The 26,221-nt window shown below is 45.1% G+C and overlaps 1 protein-coding gene across 2 annotated transcripts in view; it reads right to left on the bottom strand.

Moving 5' to 3' along the window:
* Positions 1 to 26,221, bottom strand: part of CPPED1 (calcineurin like phosphoesterase domain containing 1) — a 77,013-nt gene that overhangs the window by 41,391 nt on the left and 9,401 nt on the right. For both annotated transcript variants that reach the window (XM_074322952.2, XM_019750676.3), the window contains exon 2: positions 18,908 to 19,126. In XM_074322952.2, coding sequence (XP_074179053.2) covers positions 18,908 to 19,126 — 219 coding nt within the window. The remainder of the gene's footprint in view (positions 1 to 18,907; positions 19,127 to 26,221) is intronic.

The raw sequence follows: 26,221 nt of genomic DNA, 5'->3' as shown, positions 1-26,221 counted from the left end.
ACCATTCTGGCTTGCAGGACTCCCTTCCCCAAGCGTTCACCGGCTCTACTGGGACCATCATTTAAGATGACACGGTCTTCTGCTCTTCCAGCCCAAGGCTGGGTGTGTACACCAACTGGGCCGGTCTACCTTCCTCTCCCTGAAACCGACTCTTGAGTAGAGTGACACAAGGATAAAAAATGGCAGGAACAGCTCACCTGTACGGCTGTGCTGTGGAACGATCTCCCATTAAGCTCCGCTTCCCAGCTCCCCAGAAGGAGTCAGTTATCTGCTTTCCAGGCACCTATTTTTCAGCTTTGCCTCCAATCCTACAAACCACTTCCTATCCTTTCAACCAATTTCCTTAGTTTCTGTTGCTTGCATCCAAAGAATGTTTAAGCCACACACTGCAATGTCTCCTCTCTAGGCAAATTTCGGTCGATACCTTCTCATGGAAGACACCAGCCCCTTCCTGCCCCCACCTACACACATTTTTGGGGCTGAGCGCCAGGAGTCCTGTCTGTACAGTGTGACCTCAGCCCCAGAAATGGCTGATTGGTTTCGGGAGACATCGGATCTGAACTGAGCCAATCACACGTTCTGCTTTTTTGGGAGTCTGCAATTGGACCTTGCGACATCCGTGCATGTCACTGAAGAGCTGAGCTGAGAACTAAGCGAAGGCAGACCCTGGTGCACATCATCCTGTATGGGCCCCAAACCAAGAGAGCTGGTCTTCAGCGACCAGGGGCCATGAGGGCCAGTCCCCGACAGCTGCCTCTCCTGTCTGTCCCCACAGCTCCCCTCCTCCCTCAGGTCTTACCGCATTCCTGCCCCTGGATTCTGCGAAACCCTCCTGAGTCCCCACCACCCCCGCCGCAGCCACCCTTCTTCTTAAGCTAGTTTGACTGGGCAGCTCTTTCTTACCACAGAAGCACCTTTCTTCCAGATGCTCATAAATCCCCACTTTCTCCAGAATCCTTGTGTCCGTCACCACTGCGTGGGCTAATTTAAACATATGTCCTATTTTCTACATGGAGCCTGTGCTTCTTTCTGTACTTGGATCATATTCCCTGCGGACACCCCACCCCTTTTTGGGGTTACTCCTGTAAGTTTAGTCTTTGGGAAATCCAACCCTACGAGTATTTGGTAACTGATCCGGGAAAAGAGGACTATAGCTGTTCCTCCAGTGTGGACTGTGGAGAACCAGGAAAAGAATGAACCAAACAGCCAGCCAAGAACGAGGCTTTGGGTTACTGAAAAGTGTACTGTGGTCATTTCATTACAATGCAGGCGACCCCACTGGGGTTCTCACAGCTCTTCTCTTACGTTCCAATTCTTTATTTCTTTGTGTGGCACAGCCTTGTCGGGTAGAAGAAAACAGATTATTTGGTCTGCAAACTGCATCCAGTAACAGACCGCCACACTTGGTCGGGCACGATGGCCTTTGAACCCATCCACCAGACGTTTCAGAGTCTCTGTTTGATGGCAAATGAAAGAATAAATAGTGGTTTTAAAACTGGCTTTAATCTCTAGATCACTTGACAGGATGTTTTCAAGCCAAACCAAAACGAGAGAAAGCTCTCTTGGTTCAAGATGACTCTCATGAGCAACTGCTTGTTCACACATGTGCACACCCACGGGCTGCTCCCCCACACTGACGGCCATCGTACTGCATACATGGAGGCGAAGGGGGTTCACAGTTTCTAAATCTGATCTACACAAATCTGATTAAACCAACTGCGGAATGAGGGTGCAGTTCAAGTTCACTCTTCACCTTACGAAAGAATGAACTGCAGAGACCCCCTGCGATCCTCTGCCGCGCTCTATTTATAAAAATCCAATTTTTTGCAGGAACTTCTCTACTGCTGACAGGAAGAGGCCAAGAAAGAGAATCCCAGCTTTCCTCTGACCTTACAGTGGACCAACGCTTCCGTGCAAGCGTTGGAATATTCAGTCTATCAGGAAAACGTGGGGTCAGACTCACTGTAAAACTTCTGTACCAGGAAGTTACAGGGCAGGTGGCCTATTCAAGACTAAAATGAATAGTTTTCTCTCTCTAGGGCATGAGATGGCAAAATGGGACCAAACCATCTCTGATGGGTGTCTTTTGGCACTGGCATTGCATCATTTTCATGACTACTATTACAGAGACCCCCATGGATTATTCCCTGAAATTCTCTCAGGGTGACCCTCCTATGAGCATTTCAATATATATCTTTATGTATCTACTGGCTGGGATGTTAGATCATTTTTGTAATAGGTATAAATACTTTCGAGAAGGCTCATATCCATATAATAAAAGTAACTTGCTCTCTGTTGCTTTGTCCTATGAGACCAACTAGACACATTCAACAAATCTGGAAGGCATGTTTGGGACAGTATGATGTAAAATCCAGGTTAAGTGGCATATTTGAAATTTGCTCTGGGGGGCTCTGCACGGTGCCTCAAAAAAGCAGAAGGTGGTTTGGCTGCACAGCACTTGAAACGGGTACAATGAGATGGCCACAGGTTGGGTTACGGGGGGGGGGGGGGGGGGGGGATGCTGTCCGTGGTGCTGAAGCCGTGAACACAGCTGTGGTTTTAAATAAGCGTCCCAAAGGAAAAGATACAAAGGCAAAATGCTGCAAATTAGAGGAGTGACTTGTGACAGACCTGCCTCTCACGTGGGTAGTTCTGTGCAAACTGCTCCAGGGGAAGTAGCAGTAGAGATGTATTTATTTAAGAACAGTTAGTGATTCTCCTGAGAAATGCCAGGAAAGCCACCCAGCAAAATATACCAGACAAAAGGAAGCAATTCAAGGAAAAGCTTAGGGTACAGCTTTAACCCCTGAGATCAAAATCACAGACCTCAAGTACTATGATGCTCCCCAAATATGTACCCAGTGGGTTATTTCCTAGACTGGTGAACATTTATATTAAATGCGTGTATCAACCACTTTCCATGTCTCACTTCTAAACCGTTTAGTTACAATGAAAATGTTTATCTCCACAAAGTACAATCTGGGTAGAGGAGAATCTTATTATAGCACAATGAGGGTGACCAACCATCTCAGTTTGCGCAGAACGAAGGGGTTTCCCAGGATTCGAGAATTTTCGGTGCGGAAACCGGGACAGTCCGCAGCAAACCAGATTGGCTGGCCACCCTGATTCAGAATAATATACATTTAGAGCTCCAAAGTATAACTACAAACCTTACCACCAATGCTAAGAGCTCCATATAATGCAGTCTCCCCACAGGGTTTGCACTGTAAGGAAGGACCTTAACACACGTGAAAATAAAAGCCTATAATTAAGTCATGGGGATGTAATGTGTGGCACGCTGACTATAGTAAATAATACTGTTTTGCATATTTGCAAGGACTAAGAGGGTAGATCTTAAAAGTTCTCATCATAAGAAAAAAATGTGTAACTATGTGTGGTGACTGATGTTAACTAGAATTAATGTGATCATATCAAAATATATATAAATTCAAGTCATTGTACACCTCGAACCAATTTACTGTTATATGTCAATTACACCTCAAAAAAAAAAAAGATTCAAATTCAAAAATAAAAAAATTTTAGAAAGAAAATAAAAACCCACATGACTGAAAGCCTCGACCTGTCCACCTTTCAGCACCTGGCATTATGGACAGTGCCTCAGACACTAGGTGTTGGCATTCTCCGTAGGGTACAGACGGCAGAGGTATCCTGAGTGAGTAGCATTTTACATCCACGGCAGGACTCAGTCCTTCGGGATCAGCTACCAAACCAGTCCTAATGGCAACCTTTTAAACAAGGACAACAAGTCCTCCCAGCACGCTGTCAGATGATGCCACATTCAAACACTGTAATTATTGACAGGAGAGGGTGGTGCGTCGGAGCATTTGGCTGAATAGCCATGTTTCCAAATAAATTTGGTAGATAGCTAGGGCTGCTCTAAAACACAGCAAAATATATGGCAATGAAACGCAGAAGAGCAAAGAGTCATTTTGGCAAATCATGTAATCAAACATCCACTTCTCTTCGTAGGGCTCTCTTGGCTGTTGCTATTTTTCCGTGCAAGCGTTGGAATATTCTGAATAAATGCTGGAAAGTCTAAGGAAGAAAACACAAAGCCCCCGTCTATTCTTCACATTTCAGCTTCCTACAGGAAAAGGGATACAGTCCTACTACATGGCCCAGCATGGTGTCACAGGATAAAGGAAAACAAACCAGGACACCACTCCATCACTGCCACCATCAAGGTCTGTCACAGGCTCTGTAATTTACAATCTTGTTGAAACCCCCAAACAGGCCAGGAATGTAGATATCATCCCCCTGGCTTCCAGATAAGGAAGCAGACATTCAGTGAGACCGAAGACCTTGCCCACAGTCAAACAGCTCCTAAATGACACTTAGTTTTAAACTCCAGTCTGTCTCCAAAAAGCGTATATGCTTGGAGCACCTACTATGTGTCAGATACTGTGGTACGTTCTGGGATACTAATGAATAAATGGCAAAGAACATGTCTTCAAGAGGTTCACAGGCTGGGAGGATTACGACAAGCAAACCACTAACAGTCATGACAATTACTGAGTGTCACCAGGGGCCAGATACCACGCAAAATGTTTCCCAGTCTGTATTTCAGTGAATCCTCCCACAGTCCTTTTTAATACAGCTATTATTTTCGGTGTTTTACGGAGCCTGAGGCTTGGAGAAGTTCAGTCACTAGTCCAAAGTCACAGGTCAATTAGTCACGTCTTCTGACTCCAAAACCCAGGCTCTTTAACTAGACTGTCCATCAGGCAAAGGCAGCAGATGGCAGCCCAAGCTCGGCACCGCATTAATGCAGGAGGTGGACTGCTGAGTTTACCAGTAGAAGGAATCACTAAAAACTTGTACTTCTGTCGAGTGCCTGAGTAGGTGGGGAGGAAAGACGGCTCAAGAAGGAATCCAAAAAGTTCACCTCCTTGTGAATGAGAGAACAATGATGTACCACCAAATTCACAGGAAGCTCCAAGAAGAGAGCAAGTCTGGTTTTTGCATGACGACCCTGAGGGGTAAGTGGAACAACCAGGCAGATGCACGTAGGGAGAAGCACCGAGGAAACTCCGGCCCCAGGGAGGTAATTTGGGAAGCAACTAGAGGAAGTGGTGATGGAAGCTTCTGTCAGTCAGGTTCTTTGTTGCAAACAACTGACTCTGGCTGGTTTAAGCAGAGAAGCAATTTATTAAAGGACATCAGGAAGCTGTGAGTCTTAAAGAAAATGAGAACCAGGTTTCGGGGCTAAGAGGGCAGAAGCAGCACCTGAAATCACATGCAATGATGCTTCTAGGGAGAAACACTGGCCTGGGCACAGACTACCTGCTACCCTGGGAAAGTGGATGCAAGCTGCCAAGCCCAGCACCAGCACAAATCCTGCCTCCTCTGTGTCAACAGCTGAAGACTCAAAATCCACTTCAGATGGGTCTGAGTGATTGAGACCAGGTCACATGCCTGAGTCCTAGCTGCAAGGGAGGCTGGAAAGAGTATCAGGGCATCTGGGTTCAATCATGGCAGGTGGTTTCTGCCTCCCTCCAAGACACATACGTGATAGAAAGTGGAGTTCAAAGGTACTAGCAGGTGAAGAAGGATAAATGTCCACTGCAAGTATCTTGTTCTGTCTTTTCTAAATAATTGTCAAATTTTACATGTCTCAGAATGAACAAAGTATTTAAGATGGCAATGCTAAGATTTTGGACAAGATGGTCATATTCCCCCTCACTGGAGTCTACGGGCTGCTATAACATTAGGGTCTATTTTTCATGTGGCTGGAGGTCCACTGATCCCAGGGTGGGCTGTCAGCAGGCCTGCTCACTGAGAACAAACCTGTCTTCCATTCAGAAGTGCCAGGAGTTTGGAGATTCCTGGGTTATCGACTCTGGGGACCATTTTTAATTTACCGATAGGTGAAATTTTAAAATGTGACATCTTTGATTAAGTACTGCTGCGCTGGTCTATTAAACAAAGAGAAGTAATTCCCATGCCAACATCTTCCTATTAACCTAGATTGCAACTAAACAGCACCTATTTCCACTTAGAGAAACGTGGCTTCACCCTTAGACAGGTACGGAGACAGACGAGCTTGTATTTTGTAGGTTTGGATCCAAAAGCACAGCTAGGGCTGGCTGTCATCACATTCTAGTACGGAACCCTGACCTCCCCCTTCAGCAACCTCTTCCCTTAGTTTTCATGCAGCCTCAGCCCGTCAGAGGGCGGCAGATAAAAGGATTTGCCCTAGGGCGCCTGGACTTTGTGAGGGTCCTGTAAAGGGGGTCCACACTCTGAGTTCCTGGGCAGGGCCCAGCCACAGTCTCACATCACCAGCTGTCAAACCTGACAGCTTGCTCATCCAGAAAAGGGGATCAAAACACTATTATTTTATCATAATAACAGCTACCCTGTTGGCTCTACATTCCCATGACTACTGGTTTTTATAGTAATGGCTTTTCCCAATTTCTGGTGTCCACTGAAGTTTAGCTAATGATAAGGAAGGAATCAGGAAGATTGGTTTTCAAAGTAATTACTTAAACGGAAAGAAAAGACTATGGATGCCAGCAACTCATCTAAACTTAGCAAACTTCCTGTTTATTTTTCAGAAGTTTGGGTTTCATTTTCAGACAAAATATCTTTAATTAAAACTGTGGAAAATGAAGAGTTAGAGTCTTACAAAAACCAGGCTTTCAGCTATGCGAGGTGGCAAACTGGGGTTTGCCTGAAGGCAGGGAGATGAGCCACTCCAGAGCCCTTCTCTCACTTACTGCTCGGGAACTTTCATTTCCAAATTTAAAACACCCTCTCTTTCATTTTCACTTTTTTGTGGGGAGTGGGGTTAATACAAAGAAGATAGTTAATTTGATCTTTTGGGCTCCTAGGGATATTATTTAGTAATGGAGTAAAAAGATTAAAACGTCCTAGTTGTACCATATTATGAGGACAAAAGCCTAATTTCCACTTTTCTTTACATGACCATTTGATTCAACAACCTATTTCTAAGAATTTATCTCACAGAACAACAACAACAAATAAACCGTGGCCAGCCTCCGCATACAATGGAGCATTATTCAGACATAAATGGGAACGCAGTACCAACACATGCCACGATGTGGATAAACGCTGTAAACATGACGCTCAGTGAAAGCAGCAGGTCACAAGGGACCACAGATTGTAGGATTCCATTCATACAAAATACCCAGAAGAGGCAAATCTGTAAAGACACAAAGTAGATTAGTGGGTCCTCGGCTGGGCCCGAGGGGGAGGCTGGAGACATATGGGGAGTGACGGCTTACGGGGACCAGGCTCCTTTTGGGGTTGATAAAAATGTTCTATTCCAATGGATGGTGGTGTGGAATGCATACTTGTGAACAGACTGAAAACGCGGAACTGTACACTTTAAGTAGGTGAATTACATGGTATGGGAATTATATCTCAATAAAGATTTATTTTAAAAACAACAACTTGTAGAAGTAATTGTAGTGGTTGGATGGCATTACATGCCAGACAGTGTTCTAAGCATTGTTTTCAGTTTTACGAGAAGCCTATGAAGTAGGTACCATTACCATCTGCATTTACAGATAAGGAAACTCAGCTACGCAGAGATGAGTAATTTGCCCAAGGTGATCTGGCTAGGAAACGGGTCAGGCTTTGAATTTAAGCAATGTGATGTCACAGCCCTGTTCCTAACAGAACAGGGGACACACCATAAATACCCGCCACTTGGGGACAGTTCAAACACACCTGGTATCTTGTCCTTTGAAAAGAAGACACGTGGGTGTGCTGCTATGGAGAGACAACAGAAACAACAGAAACAGATGTTGTATCTTTTTTGCCCCATCTGTGCCGTTTACAAAATGCTATATGTGCAAGTGTATATAAGCATGACAATTTTCTGTCGTCTTTCATGGAAAACTAGTAACTGCGGTTTTCTCTGGGGAGAAGCAGGTCAGTGGTGGCAGGAAATCTGACTTTTTTTCTGTGTACCTTTTGGTACTGTTTGACTTGATTTGGTTTTTTCAAACCATAAGCATGGTGGGGCTCCCCAAGCCTACTGTTTCAAGGAAGCCTGCTCTAACCCAGCAGACCCGTCAGGGCCACACGCTGCATCTCCTCAGCACCATAACTCACCACGCCGGTGGTTACCCCTCACTCTGGGTACCACTCATGAGGCCACCACTTCATTCCATTTGTGTGGCTTTTTGCTTCCTTCCTCTCCCTGACCGGGCTTTAAGCTTCCTGAGGGCAAACACTGGGCTTGTTTCTTGCTAAGCAGTGCCAGGCGCAGCAGCAGACCCCCCACACTGACTTACTGTTATCGATCAGACAAACATGTGAGTAAATGAATCAAGATCGAACTACCTGGCTTATTTTACGTGCCAAAGTCAAGGGCACCAGCAAGTGATGGGTGGCACAGGAGGGGACCAGGACTGGCGACATGATGGCATAAGCAGCCTTGGGTGGAACTCGGAAAATGATTTATGACATCGATTAAAAACATTTACGTTCCTCTAGTCCCAGAGAACTTCTGGAGCCACAATCCTTTCCATCTCAAATCCTTTCCATTATCTTTTCCTAATGAACGGAGGTCTGTAAGTTCACTGATCTGAAACTTTGCAAGCATAAACATTACTCACGTAGTGATCCAGCCCCACAGTGCTAACAGATCAAGCTTAATCAGGTTCCACCGGCTTCTAAATTACACATGTTATTAGACAAGATTCATTTAATTTTGCATCTAACAGCCACAGCTTATTACACTGGCTGCTCCCAGACATTTATAGCAACTCACTGTTGAATCTGTACTATGAGCCAACTTAGGATACAATTAATAAAATAAACTGTTTGACATGATAGGAGACTTTGGTATAAAATATACATGAATGTGTCTTGGGAAAAAAATAAGATGAAGGAAGGTATATTATCCAAGTGAAATTTCTAACGTCGCTACCTTACAGATCAATACCAAATTTCATCACAAGAATATTTATGGATTATGACAGCAGTATGTCACCCAAATAATACTCATATATTAAAAAAAAGGAGCAGTAAATTTTTCATACAACCCCAATAATGTATATATATTGAAAAGAATGTATGGTTTTCCAATAAACTATTTAAGAACTGGAGAGAATGATACAGAATTCCAAATATTCAGGTGAGCTTCTAAATTCTGGGTATTCATTACAAAATAGGTGTCCTCGGCATCTCAATGTGCTCCGTTTTCCAACCTCTCATTATTTTTTTCACCTCACACTCTGGTCACCTGACCAATTACTTGATTATTAAACTCCTTTGGGACCATGCTCCTTTTTAGTGTTGCATTAGTTGCAGAAAATAGGGCCATCAAGGAGGTGAAATGTTCCAGTTTCAGGAAATGAGTGTTCACAGCACAAACATTGAAAGGAAAGATGTAAATATTCTAATCAGCTAAACACCAGCTAGACGGGCGTTGGTTTTGTCTGCACCACATCAGTTTGCCGGAGGACTCTGCAAGTTTCCACAGCGTCCACCACCCTCCCCAGGAGATCCCTAAGGAAGAGCCGACTGTGGAGTGGGCTGCTGAGCTGTTCTGCTCAGAGGGCGGGCCCAGCATCTCTGAGCACAGCCACGGTCCTCTGCCTGATGGCCTGTACAGTCACGGTCCACTCCGGGGGACAGCGTCCCCAGCTGGGAGTCCAAAGCAAGCGCACGCAGATCATAAACCATGTTTGCTCCTTGGCCCTTTGTCCTGTTGAGCCATGGAGCCGTGAAAGGATCTGGTGAAAGCTACAGACCTTCTCCCCACTCCATTCCTCACAGCATCTACGCAAAACACACTGGAGTTTGCACCTTTTTACGGGCTCACTGGCCAGACGAAGCCTAGTCATGGACCTGGCAGCCCGGTTAAGGAACCTGCCTCTACGAATCCCCCACTGGACACTATATTATAATACTTAGTGCCCCAGAAGGGAATCCTTATAAAAAACTTTTTTTTTCGTCTAAGATTTTCTAGGAAAAGCAGTGTCCCCTTTAGATATAATTATGATTTTGTTTTGTTGACAACTCCCTCTTTTTTCTGTGGCTACCCTTCCATCTTATCAACCACAACAGCCCTGAAGCTCTGTCTCCCTCCCTCTGGCCTTGACCTCCTATATGAACTCACGTTCTCTTTGGCCCTGATTGCTTGTTTCTCACTTATATTTTTCCATTGTGTGCTTCTGTTCATTTTAAGCCCCCTCAAATGTTTCATGGAACAAAAAAATACACGACAAGTATTTCTCAACTTTCCGTTTTTGATCCAAACACTGGAAACCAGGGAGAAGAAATATGGAAGGTTTCCTTTTTTCCTTAATCCAAAGACAAGTGTTGACTAGTGACTGCTATTCGGCTCCAGTCATTTATTCTCATTGAATAATCAAATGTCCACGTTTTCTGAGCTATGATTAAGAAGCCTTTAGCCTTTAATTAAAGATAGAGTTTCTGTCCTTGAGTTTATACTTTGGTCAATTATAGTATCGACATATTGACTACGAAGAGATAGTTCTAATTCGTCAAACCAGAGTGTGTCCCTATGTGCCCCTGGATAAGGGTTCTTAACCCAGGGTCCACGGGGCTCTGCGAACCTGGATGGGGGAAAAAAATGACATTTTCACTAACCTCTACCTGACATTTAGCATTTCCTTCTACTATGAAGTTGGGCAGAAAATCACAGAGGCATTCATGCTCTTGGGACTTCGTCACCAATTTGAAAGCACAGGATTTTTCATATCCCATTACGACGACTGTAGATACCTCACAATATTAACTTTGAAATTATGGCAGTTATTAGCCCCACGATCAGATTGTGTTATATAACAGAGCAGCAAAGAAGCATGCATTTCACGCTATCGAATAATTTTTAAATAGTTTGATAACTGTATTTGCATCTAATTGGTTTCCTTTGAAATCCTGTGCATTTTATTTTATGTGAAAATATTCTGAGAGGTGGTCCAGAGGCTTGACCACCTGCCAAAGGGGTTAAGACTGAAACTAATATAACATTGTATGTCAACTGTAATTGAAAAACTTAGCTCCCCCCTCCCCCCAAAAAAAACACAGGGTTAAGATGCCCCAACTGGGAACAAAGAGTTGACAGAGCCAGCAGTGCGCGGAGCCCTTTGACCATGATGCCGTGTGGCAAACGCTGGCGGCGGTGGGCGGACGTCACGGCTTCCAACAGCGCCACTTCTGATCGCACACCTAATCAGAAACAACGTTGCAAGTGGTGCTCCAAGTTCCCTAATTAGCAATATTAGGTAAATTAGCTCAAACCACTTTCAATCAGCCTCAGCAGACGGGAGGGAGTGTCACTGATTGCCCGGCTGCTTTAACAGTGCTTCTAATGGATGTGAAGGAGCCGGGGAGCTGGCTGATTGCTCAGGGTACCACTGCCCCTCACGACCTGCCAAAGGAGCTGAGGAGGCCTGGGCCTGGTGGCATTTCAACCAAGGCGCGTCACTTTCTGGCACTCGCGTAACCCCCTTTTTATGTTTCTGTACGTTAAACTGGATAGCAAATTGCCTTTCAATCTTGGCATTTCTTGTAGCCTGGAATAGGCACCTAAAAATAAAAACCCAAGGCTAATTATACAGCTGTGGAAATAAACCTGAGTTAACTAAGCTTCTTTGAAAAACAACAACAAATCCTACTGTAACAGGGACAAAAGCGTTTCTGCTCAATGGAAACCTGAGTGTCTACGGTGAGGAACGCACTGCAGGGACGCCTCACTTGTATGATGGGCGAGACGTTGGTTGCATAAAAGACCCCATGTGGAAGGAATGGGTGGGTCAGGCCCAACATACATCCTCCAAGGACCACGTGGCCAACTGGCTAATGCTCATGCAGTGAAAAGGCTAGAGTGGGTCCCACGCACAGCCCATTTCCTCTGACTTCAAGCCTAAAGAAACAGTGACCTGAGTACAGAACAGGGTCTGACAGCAGCATTTGTAGATGAGCTCCCACACCAGGAGAAGATCCCTCCTAGTCCCGACTAGGAGAGAGGATTCACCAATTGTGAGATTCCAATTCACGGAATGCAATGCAGTTATGAAAAGCCTGGCATAAACCTCTAGGTATTGACATAAAAGGAGTTTTCCAGACAGACAGGAGGGGAAAAAGTAAGTCACAGAACAATGTGCACAGAATGATGACATTTACCTAAGACAAGGGTAACTGTAGTGACCCCACAGAAGGACCTGGGGAGAATGAGGGTACCCGGACTTTCTAGATATAGATTTTAAATCTTGACAAAGAGAACACATTCCCATACTGCTCGTCTAATTTAAAAATCTAATAAAATAACAAAACAGATCGGCATCTGCCCAAGTTTGAATCCGCAAAAGAGCAGAACGAAAAGAATGGAACGTTTCCATGTGTCCGTCTTCCTTATCTCTGGGTCAGGCTTGGACTCTTGTCTGCTGTATTCACTGAGGGAGTACAGGCGTCTACAACAGTGCCCGGCGCAAAGTAAGCACTCAATAGAGATTTGCTAAATAAATGAATTGATGACTTAATCCAGAAATTTGCACTGGGTGCCCCCCACGTGCTCGCTACTTGCTAAGGATCATGGGAAACTTACAGTGATCTCTTTGACCTGCATTCACTGAATGCCTTTTGTGTGCCCACCCGCGTTGAGTACTAGAGGCGAATCCACACCAATAAGGACACCCACTCCCACTGTCCTTGAGGAATTTAGAATTAAGCTTGGGGGAAGGCGAACTTGTGACGGGTTGGAGGAACGAGATAAGGCCTTTTCCTGGCCAGAGCCTTAATCCTGGCTTTGGTTTTCAAAATTATGACTCTGAGGCTTTGCTTATCTTAGTCTGTGTTGTACCAGAATTATGTTCGTGCGTTTATGCCTGCCCAGCTGGGGGGGGAGGGGGGGATGAATGCCAACCTTCCTGGATTGTGTGAACTACGAAAAGACAAATGGCTTACTCTCTGCCTGAAGCCCAATGCACCCAATCATTCCACCTTTGCTCAATGGCTTCTTTCCCGATTCTATGCATTCGTTATAGAATTAGAAATCTCCAAATGGGGAGGGAGTCTTGACCATCCGTTGGCCATGGCTACTCTTGTCTGGACCTCGGCCCAGCCCTCCACATCATATTTAAGATAAAGGGCTACCGAACTAGATGAAATAGAACTTTTCCGATGGCACACAGGTCTTCACGGAAAAGCACAGTTCCAATTGTCATTAACTGTACTTCACACTCCCATAGCGTCTCCTGTTCCTCACCACCACACAGCTGACTCCTTTGCTCACCCTCCAGCCTTCTGCAGCCACATCTGCAGCTGCAAGATGCAGTCCTTCTCTGCCTTGAAGTTAAGACTTTTCTATGTAAGCAGGTTGCTCTACACTTAGCTTTGTGCACCTACCCTCTCCTTCAATTTGTCGGGATCGTTTCTGAATTTCATTCCATTTTCATACTGAGCTGCGTCAGTCCCAACAGAAAAGGTCCCCAAAATGCAGATTTAAGACGCCTGGGATTGTTTTAACTTGGAAGCTAAAATGTGGTTACTGTGCAACAGGTGTGCAGAAGTAAACGTGGGGAACAACATGCAATCATTGGGAGGATACAGCCTTCTGTTTCCACTGATGAAAGGGTTCTTCATCTATCAACCCGGAATGATCAATCTCGTACATCCATATGTTCTCATCCGCAACGCTCTGGGCCAGATCTGATTTGAAGTTTGGGGTTTTTCAAACTTTAAAATACCAGTCCTGGGCAGAGGGCACAGATTAACTAAACATAATAGACCCCTCGAGCTGGGTCTGGAGTAATATTTCGCTAGCAAAACACATGAATATTCTCAGCAAATAGGATAAAGACAGACTGTAAGTAGCCTCCTGTCAGTTCAAGTAAGTTTTGCTACCAACGGAATTAGTTTCAAAGTTAAGAAAAAACTCTTAGTTTTCAGAGCCTTCTGAATCTTGGAATGGCGAATAAGGGATTATGCCCACGTACATGACCCCAGTCAAGGATAGTCTCCTGACCACTCCACATAAAGATCCTTTCAAAGCATGGATGTGTGTCTGTCTTCTTGAATTCTCTGGTCCAGTTCTGTTTTGGAAGCCCTGTACACCAGAGGGCGACCGGCTTTGTTATTTCAACTCTTGTTTAGCAAGTAAAACAAAACCTGCAAACTTAAAGCATTTCCCTTCGGAAGCTGAGCGTGGTAAGTCAAAAGAAGTGGTAGTAGTTTTCTGGCTACATACCAGTATCTCTAACCATGGAAGGGAATTTTCACAAACCTCTGCGTACACACAAAAATGGCACGTGATACTTTGAAAAGCAAAAAATTCAGGGCCCTGGGCATTTGAGTATTGTGCTTCTCAAACTTGACCACACGTCCATTAAAATTCACCTGGGGAATCCTCTTAAAATGCTGACTCTGTCTCATTAGGTCTGAGTGACGCAGAAATTCTACATTTCAAACAAGCTCCTGGTTGTTGTCTGGGGACCATCCTTTGAGTAGCAAGGCTGCCGTGGGAACGTGCCTGAAGTCTGGAAGCAGATGAACTTGAGCTAGATCCTGACTCCACCATTTGCAAGTTGGATGACCCTGTGATAAGTACTTAACAGCTCTGAGCCAGTTTCCACCCCCAGTTAAAATGGAAATAACAAGGACACCTCTTCATAGCTATTGGTAGGTAAGCTTAGCAGCACAGCTCCTGGCAGACAACAGACCCTGAGTTCCATCCTATGCCATCTGTGGTAGGCTGAATAATGCCCCCCGCCAACGGCGTCCACATCCCAGTCTCCAGAATCTGGGACTATTTTCCTTAGTTGGCAAAAGGAGAATGTGTAGATGTGATCAAGTTAAGGATCTTGAGATGGAGAGACTGCCCTGGGTTATGTGAATGGGCCGATGTAATCACAACGGTTTTTATAAGAGGGAAGCAGGACGGTAGGAGGAATAGAAATGAGAGGATGAATCTAAGGTCGGAGAAGAGAAGATGCTGTTTCTGGCTTTGAAGATGGAGGAAGGGGCCACAGTCCAAGAAACGCGGGCATTCTCTAGAAGCTGAAACCTCTAGAAGGCAACTCTGAAGATCCATTTTAGACTTCTGACTTCCAGAATTGTAAGGGGATACATCTGTGTTGTTTGAAGCCACTAAGTTAGTAATAATTTGTTATAGCACCCAGTAGGAAACTAATACACCATCTACTGGAATAATGCTAATGCAGGCTTGCCTCACTCTACATAACACAGCACTTCCTGGCACTTCCTGAGACTGAATCCTCAACCGAAAGGAAATTCTGTAACAGGTGGAGTTCAATATACAAAGAATTCTTCAAGGAGACTATACCAAGGGAAGAATTCCTCCCGCATTATCTGTTTTATGCGGTTACAGCAATTAAAAAAAAACAGGGTTGGACACACATGCTGTTAACAAACTGCGCTAAAGGCTGAAAGGAATCTCTTGCACTCTCATTGTATCAGCAGGTTCTGATTTGTCGGCTTCTCACAAAATTGCTGAAATCTAACAAGGCTCCTGGGAACAGCATCAGTACTTTATGTCTCAACGTCAGGAGGACGGAAGAAAGAAAGTAATCCTGGACTTAAGAGTGAAGGACTGCAAAACAATGGTCTCAATATTTGTACAAATCTTCATTTGCTATTTCTAATGTGGCTTATCCCATAGAGAAACTTTGTAAAATAAGAAAATACCAAGATAACAAAAACAATGTCTAAAGAACGAAACGTGTTTCAAAACTAAATGGACGTTGTCTTGCATTCTTCAGCTCCTACGAGCCTCTTACCAGCCCTGGTTCTGCACTTCCCTTAGTGGCCTCTGAGCTCCAAGGAAGTCCCTGGTCGCTCATTTCCAGCTATGACATCCGCAGCTTCCACCACTGCCACTGGCACTCAGTTTACACACAGTAAATATTAGGACGGATATTAGTAATGGAAAAGTGTATTATGGCTTTCATTAGAAAAAGAATTACCCATCATGTTCTCTTTCTCCAGTTTGAACTTAAATCTACTTGGTCCAAGATACTATTTATGGTAGAATTAAAAGTTCGCTTTCTGATTTTACTTGCCTATTAATATAAGCATTGGATAATTAACAACGTGCTAAGCAGTCACAGCAAATAATTACTTTCTTGGTGTTGGCCCCTGCATAGGAGCTAAATGAGGGAAAGCCACTAATTGCATATTAAAAAATGGTAACTAGTTTGAAAACATTCTGTTTAATCTCAGACCACAGTATTCAAAACAGTTACAGTGCTTTTGCTGGCTCAGGTACAACCTCACAAAACAGTCCAAGTCTTTAGAACAGATATAAATTCTGCTTGGGTCGCACTGAATATAAAATACATATTCAAAATTTACCAGTTCACATTTATGAGGTCTTCTGACCAACTGGTAGGGTCGGCCATAAAAACTTTTCTTTTCATTTTCTTGTGTTTAGTATATTTTGCTTAAGAAGCAATGGAATCCCATGGAAAGCATTCGTTTTAAATCTTGGTTTGAAATAGGACTGAATACATTAACATAATTCAGAACAAGTCAGTAAACATCGACAAGAACACATACTGTAATTCTAGTGAGTCCCGCAATACTCTATCTCCAAAGAAAAGAAACCACTGGACAGAAAAATGTTCAATTTGGAATCTGATTTTCAAGTGTCCGAAAAAAACAGAAGTTTGCTCACTGTGAGGTCCAGAGTTAGAGTCTAGCTGATGCTACAGTACTTAGGGGCCAAATGATTCCCCGGCAACCAGCTAACGGCACAGCAGACCACTTGGAAGTAGCAGTAATCTGTCTGGTCAATGAACACCTTATGTTGGTTTACCATGTAAACCAAGCCTTTGAGTCCTGCTAAGATTTCTAGGCCCCTTTAGGTTACGGGGGTACTCTGTGGTCACGTCAGCACTGTACATCCCAGCACCTGGGAACCCTTGGCCAAAAGCCACCAAGGGTGGCCAAGTTCACATGCAGCTAAGACTTGACCCCTCTGCAAAATGAAATTCAGCAACTCCCTGTGAACGTGCTTCTGGACTGAGCGGCTGAGACGCTCGGCACATGTGTGAAGGTCTAGCGGCGTCTGCCACTGCTCTGCAGAGCCCCGGACTGTTAAGGTTTTAGATTCTTGCTACATCCATGGGCTCTCGGCTTGGAAACCAAGACCCTAAGAAGGTAAAGGGTCTGTGCAAGCTGAGCCAGAGTGTCGGGGCAGCTGGGGAGCTCGCATGCCAGTCACTGGAGCCCTAGTTCATCTTCCAGGTCCTGTCACCTGTCACCTAGAGGCCCAACAGTAGGACAGGCTGCTCCTCCATGGATGACATCCTTGGGCTCTACTCAGTGGGAGTGGATGACGTGGACATCTGCACATGTGTGACTTGTGTAAAATGCCAGGAAACAGAACGAGGGAAGGTCTGATGGATCGCCCCGCTGCTAATACTGCCTGCACTTTGGGAGAGCGACTCGGGGCAGCCCCTTTTCCAGTCTCACCTCTGCATTCTGGGATTGTTCTGCATAGGTAGACTGCCAGACGAGTGAGCCCTGATGGAGAGGAATTAATGCAGCTCGACTTACGGCAAAGAGCCTCAGCTTCTAAAGGCCCTGGACATGGTCGCAGGACTCAAGAGTCTTGGTTTACAAGGTCACATTAGATGAAAACAAACATCCACGGCCACTGCAGTGCTTTCTGCACTGGTCTTCGGGTCATGGCTATTCCACTAAGCAGACAACAGGACCCGGCTAAGAGTGGCCATTGGTACCGGCTCTGCCTCCCTGATGGGCAGGGGCAGTTTCTACTTGCTTATACTTGCTCACTGGGCTTTATTCTTGCCTGAGAATAAAGGAACAGAAGGATATTTAGAGTAGGGGAGGAAACAAGAGGAAGCGAGTTCTAGAAGGCATCTATTATTTTGACACTCCCAGCATCTCAGTCTTCTGTAGGGGGACCACCCTGTTCTTCAGACCACGTGGCTGCAGTGCAGCTGACCCCTCCCCTGGCCCCGGGGGCCTTGTGAGCCGATGGGTATCGTTCGGAGACTTTGATTGTACCACCAAGAATAAGGCACTGCTTTCCGGTTTCCGTGAGAAGGATGTAAAGCCCACTCCCCAGAGAGCCTGCATGAGAATGAAGTCAACCCAGGGGAAGGCGGGGCTGAGCAAAGGAGAGACCGAGTCCTGAAACAACCTTAACCCTCGGGATCCAGCCATCGCTGAAACCCAGGTCTGCCCCTGGTCTTTACAGTCCTATAAAATAACACACACCGTGTTTCCCCGAAAATAAGACCTAGCTGGACCATCAGCTCTAATGCGTCTTTTGGAGCAAAAATTAATATAAGACTCAGATATTGTATTATATTACATTATATTATATTACATTACATTATATTATATCTGGTCTTATAGTAGAATAAGACCGGGTCTTATATTAATTTTTGCTCCAAAAGGCACATTAGAGCTGATGGTCCGGCTAGGTCTTATTTTCGGGGAAACATGGTACCTTTAAAACAAAATAATCCAGTTTAAGTTAGGTTTCCATCACTTGACACTGGAAAAGCACTAACCAATACAAGAGAAATAAAAGTGTAAGAAGAGGAAAACTTGAAGAGAAGATGACATTTTACGGATATCTTATGTGAAAGCAGTTCAAGTTTGCCCCCTGGAAATAAAGAAAGGTGACACGTGGGAACGCGTTCCATTTTTCACATTAAGCTCAGATCATCAAAACTGCAGCTCTGCCTAATGACTGTGATTAATCTCGCCAAATTCTAAATAGAAAATGAGTGTGCATTTTCTGCTGTTCGAGGATACTGCAACAGTCATGAAGAAGAGAAATGAGCCGTTACTGAATAAAGAAATCTTTGAAGGGAAATCATTTGTTCTGCCCAAACTTGGCCATGACTGGGTGAAGGACAAAAGGTCACAGCAACAACCCAAGCCTTACCTGGCATGGCATGGATGAGGTCGCCACACAGAACAAAGAATCTGGGTCTGGGGTTCAGCTTGTTGATGGCCTGGATGGCTTGCTCCGTGAGACGGATCTCCTGTTCCCACTCGTCCCCACCGCTATCCGAGTCCCCAGTGGACCAGGCCTTCATCAGTCCAAACTGTGGGTCTGCCCCCTGGATGAAGTAGAACGGGCCTTTCCATTCTCTTTCCTTTTCTATAGAAAGAAAGAAAGAAGGAGGGAGGGAGGGAGGGAGGGAGGGAGGGAGGGAGGGAGGGAGGGAAGGAAAAGAGAAGAAATATTACAAAAACGATCAGGGAAAGCATCCAGGTTACTGTGTGAGGGGATACAATATTTTTCTTAAATTAAGTAGGTCATTTTAATAAGCTGCTGTTCAAACATACCATTTTCCTGTCATAGTTGAGAGGATTTTGATTTATACTAATTATTCCTGGGACCTGGTGATTCCCAAAGGCCAGGAAAAACCACGTGGGCTGCAACAGCCACACAACCAAGCTGTTTGTTTAAAAGTTAGCTGGCCAAAATGGAGCTCAGAGGCGCAAGAGCACGCTGTATCGAGGATATTAGTATTCAATAATAGTTTTTTAATTAGAATTAAAAATACCCCAAATTGAAAGCTGCCTGAAGTATTATATTTAAATTACTAGGTGAAATGCTTTCAAATCTTTTATGCCAGGCTTAATGGCACAATTTGCACTGTTTTGGGGGATGTGACAGAATTTTAATTATAAAACTTGGAGCTCGGTAGCTCTGGCTATCTGGTGGGAAATGCCAGAAATGAAATCTTGAAATGAGTTAGTCAATGTGAAAAAAAAAAAAAGGATGTTAACATTTCAAAGGCAGCATGATGTGGGCATACGTGAGGTGTGAGGCTGGAGGGGTGGGGAGGAAAGGGAGCTGGGTCACGTGCACCGAAATGATCAGGCTTTCCCTTCCTATTGGTTCTGCTGGCCCCGAGCTTCTCTGGCCACGGGCCGCTAGTTATCTGCCAAAAGAACCACAACCAGTGCCTGCTTCTGCAGAGCTGGAATGCCCATTCATGGGCATGGGTTTCAAATGTTTTTGGTTTTATTTTAGAGCGGGGGACACAGAATCCTTCCTTCAACCAAAACCTCATAGGGCAGAGCAATGTTGAAAACACGGAGCTGCCTCTGCCCGACTGGGATCTGGGCACAGAGCAGTTTATCCTCTAAGGAATCCAAAGCCCAGAGAGGTGACGTGATTTGCCTAATGGCACAGCTGCAATCAGTGACAGGGACAAAACTACCCTGCAATCAGTGACAGGGACAAAACTACCCCACAATCTTGAGACTGTTTTCTTCTTTTTAATCAATGCATGTATTCTGCATGTTAACTGAATAAGCGGTCTTTCCTTGGGACGTCATGAAGATGCTACAATTCCCAAAAGCGCCTTGGGAGCACCGCATGTCCGTGTGTCCGCTTCAGTCGTGTATCCTGTAAGCACTTACTGAGAGCCTACTGTTTCCCAGGCCCCATGCGAGATACACAGAAGGGACCAACACAGGTGATGTCCCTGCTCGCCTGGGCTTAGTGCTCCTGGGGCAGATTGACAAGGAAACGAGCAGAGCCTCGAGCCAGAGGGTACCAAGGGCCGCAAAAGGATGAAGAGGGAAGCAACAGCTACGTTCAATTGGATGCACAGGGAGGGCCTCTCTGAGGTGCTGTCGTTCAGAGGAGCCAGTTGTATGTAAGCTTGTCAAAGTCCAGGGCCACCCTGCCCCCACCACACCTCACTTACTATCATCTTAAAGGAAACCTCTGGAATTAGGCCTCCATTCCTTCTTAAGTCCTTTTTCAGAACTTGAAAAGACAAGCACGCAAACCAACAAAACAACCTGTGCATATGTTGTAGAACAAACTGCATATGCACATTCATGCAGCAGTTCCTGACCTACAGCTCAGAGTGTTAGCTGCTCAGTGAAATCACAACCAAGCTGAATATCCTGAAACCCCGGCGTGTGCCTCTCATCACTGTCATTGCTAAGGACAGCGACCCAGCACGCTAACGGAGTCAGCTCATTCACGGAGACCTTACTGTGTGAGGCTGCAAGACTCCAAGATGGCCCCAAAGACGGCGGTGCTGTGACAGTCACATACTAGAGCAACCCTTGGACCTAGCGACTCACTTCCAATAAACAGAATACGGTGATACATGTCCCTTCAGGGAGCAGGCAGGCCCAAGATATAGAAATAACCTAAATGCCTCTCAAGGGATGAATGAAGAAAGAAAACGTGGTAAACGCATACAATGTACTATTATTCAGCCTTAAAAAACACACCCGGAAATCCTGCCACATGGGACAACATGGCTGGACCTGGAGGACATTATGCTGAATGAAATAAGCCAGCACAGAAAGACAAATACTGTCTGATCCCATTTACATGTAGATTTTTAAACGGTCAAGCTCAGAGAAGCAGAGAGCAGCCTGATGGTTGCCAGGGGCTGAGGGCAGGGGCAGTGGGAGGTGATGGTCGAGGGTACAAAGTTCAGCTGTGCGGGATACAGAAGTTATGGAGATCTATTATTATACAGCATGGTGCCCAGAGGTGACTGTACTTTACTGCACACTTACAATCTGCTAATAAGGTAGATCTTATGCTGTGTTCTTACTACATAATAATAATAATAGGAGTAAGAGGAAACATTGGGAGGAGGTACTGATGGTTTCACAGGTGTATACTTATCCCTAAACTCATTGAATTATACATATCAAATATGTACAGCTTTCTACATGTCAATCATACCTCAATAAAGGGGTTTTAAACAGAGATTAGGCTAGTGAAAGAGCATGACTTTCATCTTGCTCGCTCTTTCTTTCTCTTCCAGAGCCCCGATTCTGGAGGAGAAAGGCTGCCTGTGGAGAGGCCAACGTGGCAAGGAACCGAGCGAGGCATCAGGCCAACAGCCTGTGAAGAACTGAGGTGCTTCACGCAACAACTCAATAACATGAGTGACCCGGGAAGAGGGAGCCTCCCGATGAGACCACAGCCCCAGCTGACACCTGGGCTGAACCCTGTGAGTCCCCAGGTAAGCTGCACTGAGAGTCCCGACACATGTGAGTTGTTTCAAGCTGCCAAGTTTCAGGGTAACTTGTTACACAGGAAGAGATACCAACGGGTCAGGCATTAAAAACAAAGGGCCAGGAAGGAGTCAGCAAGACCTCCACTAGAGCTGACGGTGGGTGTCATAAAAAAACACTGAGAGTCTGATTTGTGTTTTAAAGTTAATTGTGAGCATCGTTTATTTATTTTACTTGAAAATAACCTTTTTGCACCGAGGAATGCTTTGACTTACGTTCCTGTTTCTGAGACAGTTTGCAGAGCTGTTTAAACTGGATAATCAGAACCAGGCAAGGGAGGTGATTGTCACCCCCAAGGTTGAAACGTAAATCAATATTCTATAGCAAATAGACTTTATAAACAGTTTTCTACAGCAAACGTTTTAACAGATTCAGTTTCTTATGACAAACCACCACAGTCTTGAAAAGTCAATAGTTCTTGGAGGTACTAAAATACATTTTTCATCATTACTTGTTTACTTAGTAAAATCTCATATAGAATCTCAATTTTATGATGACGAGGCACAAAATAAATAGATTTGACCTAAAATGAATGACCGGTCACATTTCACTATTCCATCTATTAACACCTTATCGATCAAATAAAGGCAATTTGTTGACTCAGGGTCCTGCATTCTGGGTCCTTTTATGGTTCCTGCTACAGATATTTGCGGTCTTTGGTCTCATCTTAATTTTAACCAAGGCTGAATTCTAGATATTTGAGGCTTATGATGCTTAGTTCTAGAAAGAAGAATCTTTTGTACATTTATTCCCCCCCACCCCTGATGAAAGTGAATTGTTAATATTTGCATTAAATTATTTCACCAAAGCCCAGCGCTACCAGCAGAGCAGAGCACAGGTATTAGATAGCTGACATCTATGAGAGCCAGGGAGAGCCCGCAATGCCATCCCTTCCAGGGCAGAGCAAGTGTCTGCCCCTGGCACGGCCCAGCATCTTTCCTTAGACCCCCTGAAAGCACTGTCCTGGCAGTTCAAGCCGTGGAGTTTGAATACACTGAGGTCCATTCCTAAAACGCCCTGACACATCATCAGAGCATTAGAAAAGACATGTAAGCATCCAGTGGGGAGTTTTTTTGTTTGGTTTTGGTTTTGTTTTTTCCCTAGTCAAAGAACTTAAACATGAAACTGCCAACGGAAGAACTGGAAAATGTCAATGAGGAGGGGATTCTCCGAGTTCCTTTCACCGACTCTCTTATTTAACTAACGGGGACACAGAGGCCTGGCTAGGGAACCTGACTCATGGTTTAAGTTCAAGGTGATACAGTAAATAAGCAGCAGCTTCCACTGTTCAGAATCTCAGTGCTACCAGGCTGGTCCGAAGAGGAGAGCCGCAAAGTAGATGGAATGGGCCCTGAACTCCCCAAGTGTTGTCCACCTCCAAGAAGACATTTTTGTCTCCAAAAATTTTCCTTGGTAAATAAGAAGACTGTTCCCAGAAATGATGCACAGGCCAGGCTCAGAGCTTTACCCAGTGGGCTGACACTCACTGTCCCGGCCAACAGCACAGGGCCAATTCCGGGTAGAGGCTGCGGACCAGAACCACCATCTTCTGTGAGCTGCTGCCAATCTCGCCAAGAGATTACAAACTCCAGATCTCTGGATGTGGTCTGGCTAGCAGATGTGTCCTGTTTGGCTCCTACGGTGTTTATAAAATTTTGAATTTGTTGGCCAACATTTTTGATTCACAAGTTTCTCTATACATACACCCGGCTTTGTGATTTCTAGTGGACAATCCGGCCACACCAGGTCCCAGGGGAGGGTGCCAGCGGTTGGCTGGGGCTGAGCAGTGGCTGCCCCTCTACATGGGCTCTCGAATTCACCACACTCCACACCTGGCCCAATTCACCACCAGGCCCCTGTAGACATCTGCGATGACAAGCCAAATTCAACAAGGAGTGAGAGGCAGAACCAGGCTTATGAGGCCCAGAGCCCTGCCCTCAAGGCAGCTGTTTAAACTGGACAATCAGAACCTGGGAAGAGGGGGCCACCCTAGACATCTAGGTGGTAAGTGCAGAGAACTGTCCAGCTAGGAGTGCTGAAGTCTGCCCACGTGGCAAGCCCGGAAAAACAAGCTCTGAGTTACCACCGTACATTACCATCATGTGTTACCATAGCCGACATCAAATAGCTAATACAGCCTAAATCAAATGTTTTAATTCATTTAAAACTATTTTTCAAAGGAAATGTTGGCCTTAAAAAGAAATCTGACTCATCCATCATACAGATATTGGGCCACCTCCAAATTTTACCTGACAGACTACGGACAGGACCTGGGAGTCTTCTTTAAGCAATAGCAGATGCAAAACAACTGCACAGAGAAGAATCTCACAAACCTTTAAAAATTCACACAATGCCTTTCCATTAATCCTTCCTATGAGACTCTGTTCATGTGCCAATATCCTGCCTGAAAGACAGATAATTCAAATTGCAATCGCTCTTTACCGTTTGCACTTTGAATATCACGAACTAAATGTTTTCTCAAATTTGTCTCTGCCAATATTCCTCTCATTTTTAGTATACCTTTTGGGCATATTTGTCAATCGCTAATGAAAGCTGACTTTTTAATATATACCAAGAGTTAGAAATGTCATTGATCCTTTCTCTATTGCCAGTTAATCAATGACTGACTGTAATAAAAACACTCCCAAAAGCAAAGGAATCACTGCTTTCATCACCCAACTAGGAAAAGGCCAACGGGAGTCAGACATGCCGTCCATTAATACCTAATACTATAGTAATTTGCGCTCTCATGATGTGCTGCACCTGTCACTGTATAGGAAACCTCAAATAACTCAAGGTGGAATACAATGATAAACAGCTTTTTTAATTCCTACACATGCTCATTTTCTAAATCTACCCATTTCTTTGTTCCCCATAGCACATGGGGGGGGGGTGTCCAGAAACTATCTGATGATGTATATACATACATATGTATATATACACACACACATATGTATTTACATGCTTCGGCCTTTACATTTTTTCCTTCACATATTGTGGGTATTGATTTGGTTATAAAAAGGCAAAGATGGGAGCTTTCACAGCTGCCTGGAGGCTTTCGGGCTAAAGAGCAAATGCAAACAAAATGCAATTTTGGTAGTTTTTCACAGCAGTGATCTGCACACTGAATCACTGTCTAAATATCTTCAGCAATAACCCTAAAATCTGGGGACTAATCTTATTTTAGTGGTAAACAAAAACAAAACAAAAATCCAGGAGCAAAACCGTCTTCACCACACTGGGGTTCTTTCCGCTTTAACAACCCAAATGTCCCAACTATAAAACTGCCAGGACTCAATGCAACAGTCAACAGTGGGTGCGTCGGGCTGGGGGGGAGGGAGGGGTGACCACTAAGGGGTGCGGGCTTTCTTTTTGGGGTGGTGGAGATGTTCTAATACTGACGGTGCTGATGGTTGCACAACTGTGAACAGACTAAAGCCATTGAATTGTTCACTTTAAAAGGATGAGCTGTGTGGTCCGTGAAGCTGTTAAAAAACAATACTGTCCATAAGGACCCCCTACGGCCCCCAAATCATGAACTGACAGCAATATCCTCAGAGTCTCCAAATGATGCTTCCTAGGTACCAAGTAAATTGACCCAACCTGTCTTTCCTTGGCCTAAATGCATCTGAAAGGTAGTTTCTGAGATACACAGAAGCTTCTGAGTCATGGCTTGGCTGCCACACTTGCCATCTGGGAAGGAAAGACCTGCCAAAATCTTATCTGCAGCCCTTCGGAGGAGTGAGAAAGCAGACGGGCAGGACGGCTCTGCCGGGCGGCTTTCAGCACCACTGGCTTGGCCGACGCTGTTCTAGACAACGGCCAAAGGGGGAAGGGCATTTCCCGAACCTCTCTCTCTTTTCAAAAGCAGAACTCCACTTAGGGTTTGCCTGTTCTGGGTGGATGTTTGCTATGGCTGTTTCCCGCCATCCCCCATGTTCCCCTGCCAGGCGAGCAGGCGGTGCTTGGGGGACAGCTGAAGGCGGCACTGTCCCTGGGCAGATGCAGCCCTGCAGGCACAGGGCCCGGCAAGCAGACCCTGGACGTGAAGTGAAGGCAATGCTTCCTGGGGGCAGACGCAGCTCCATGCGAGGGCAGCCACCGGGTAACAGAAACCTCCTCCTGCAGCTGTGCGAGTAAAGCACCAAACGCAGAGCGGGGTAGTTTGCAAGGGTCCTGTTGGTGGGCT

This window comes from Rhinolophus sinicus, chromosome 10, assembly GCF_057876585.1.
Source record: "Rhinolophus sinicus isolate RSI-liver-muscle chromosome 10, RSI-T2T, whole genome shotgun sequence".
Taxonomy (NCBI): Eukaryota; Metazoa; Chordata; class Mammalia; order Chiroptera; family Rhinolophidae; genus Rhinolophus; species Rhinolophus sinicus.
This window is presented reverse-complemented; position numbering and strand designations above follow the sequence as displayed.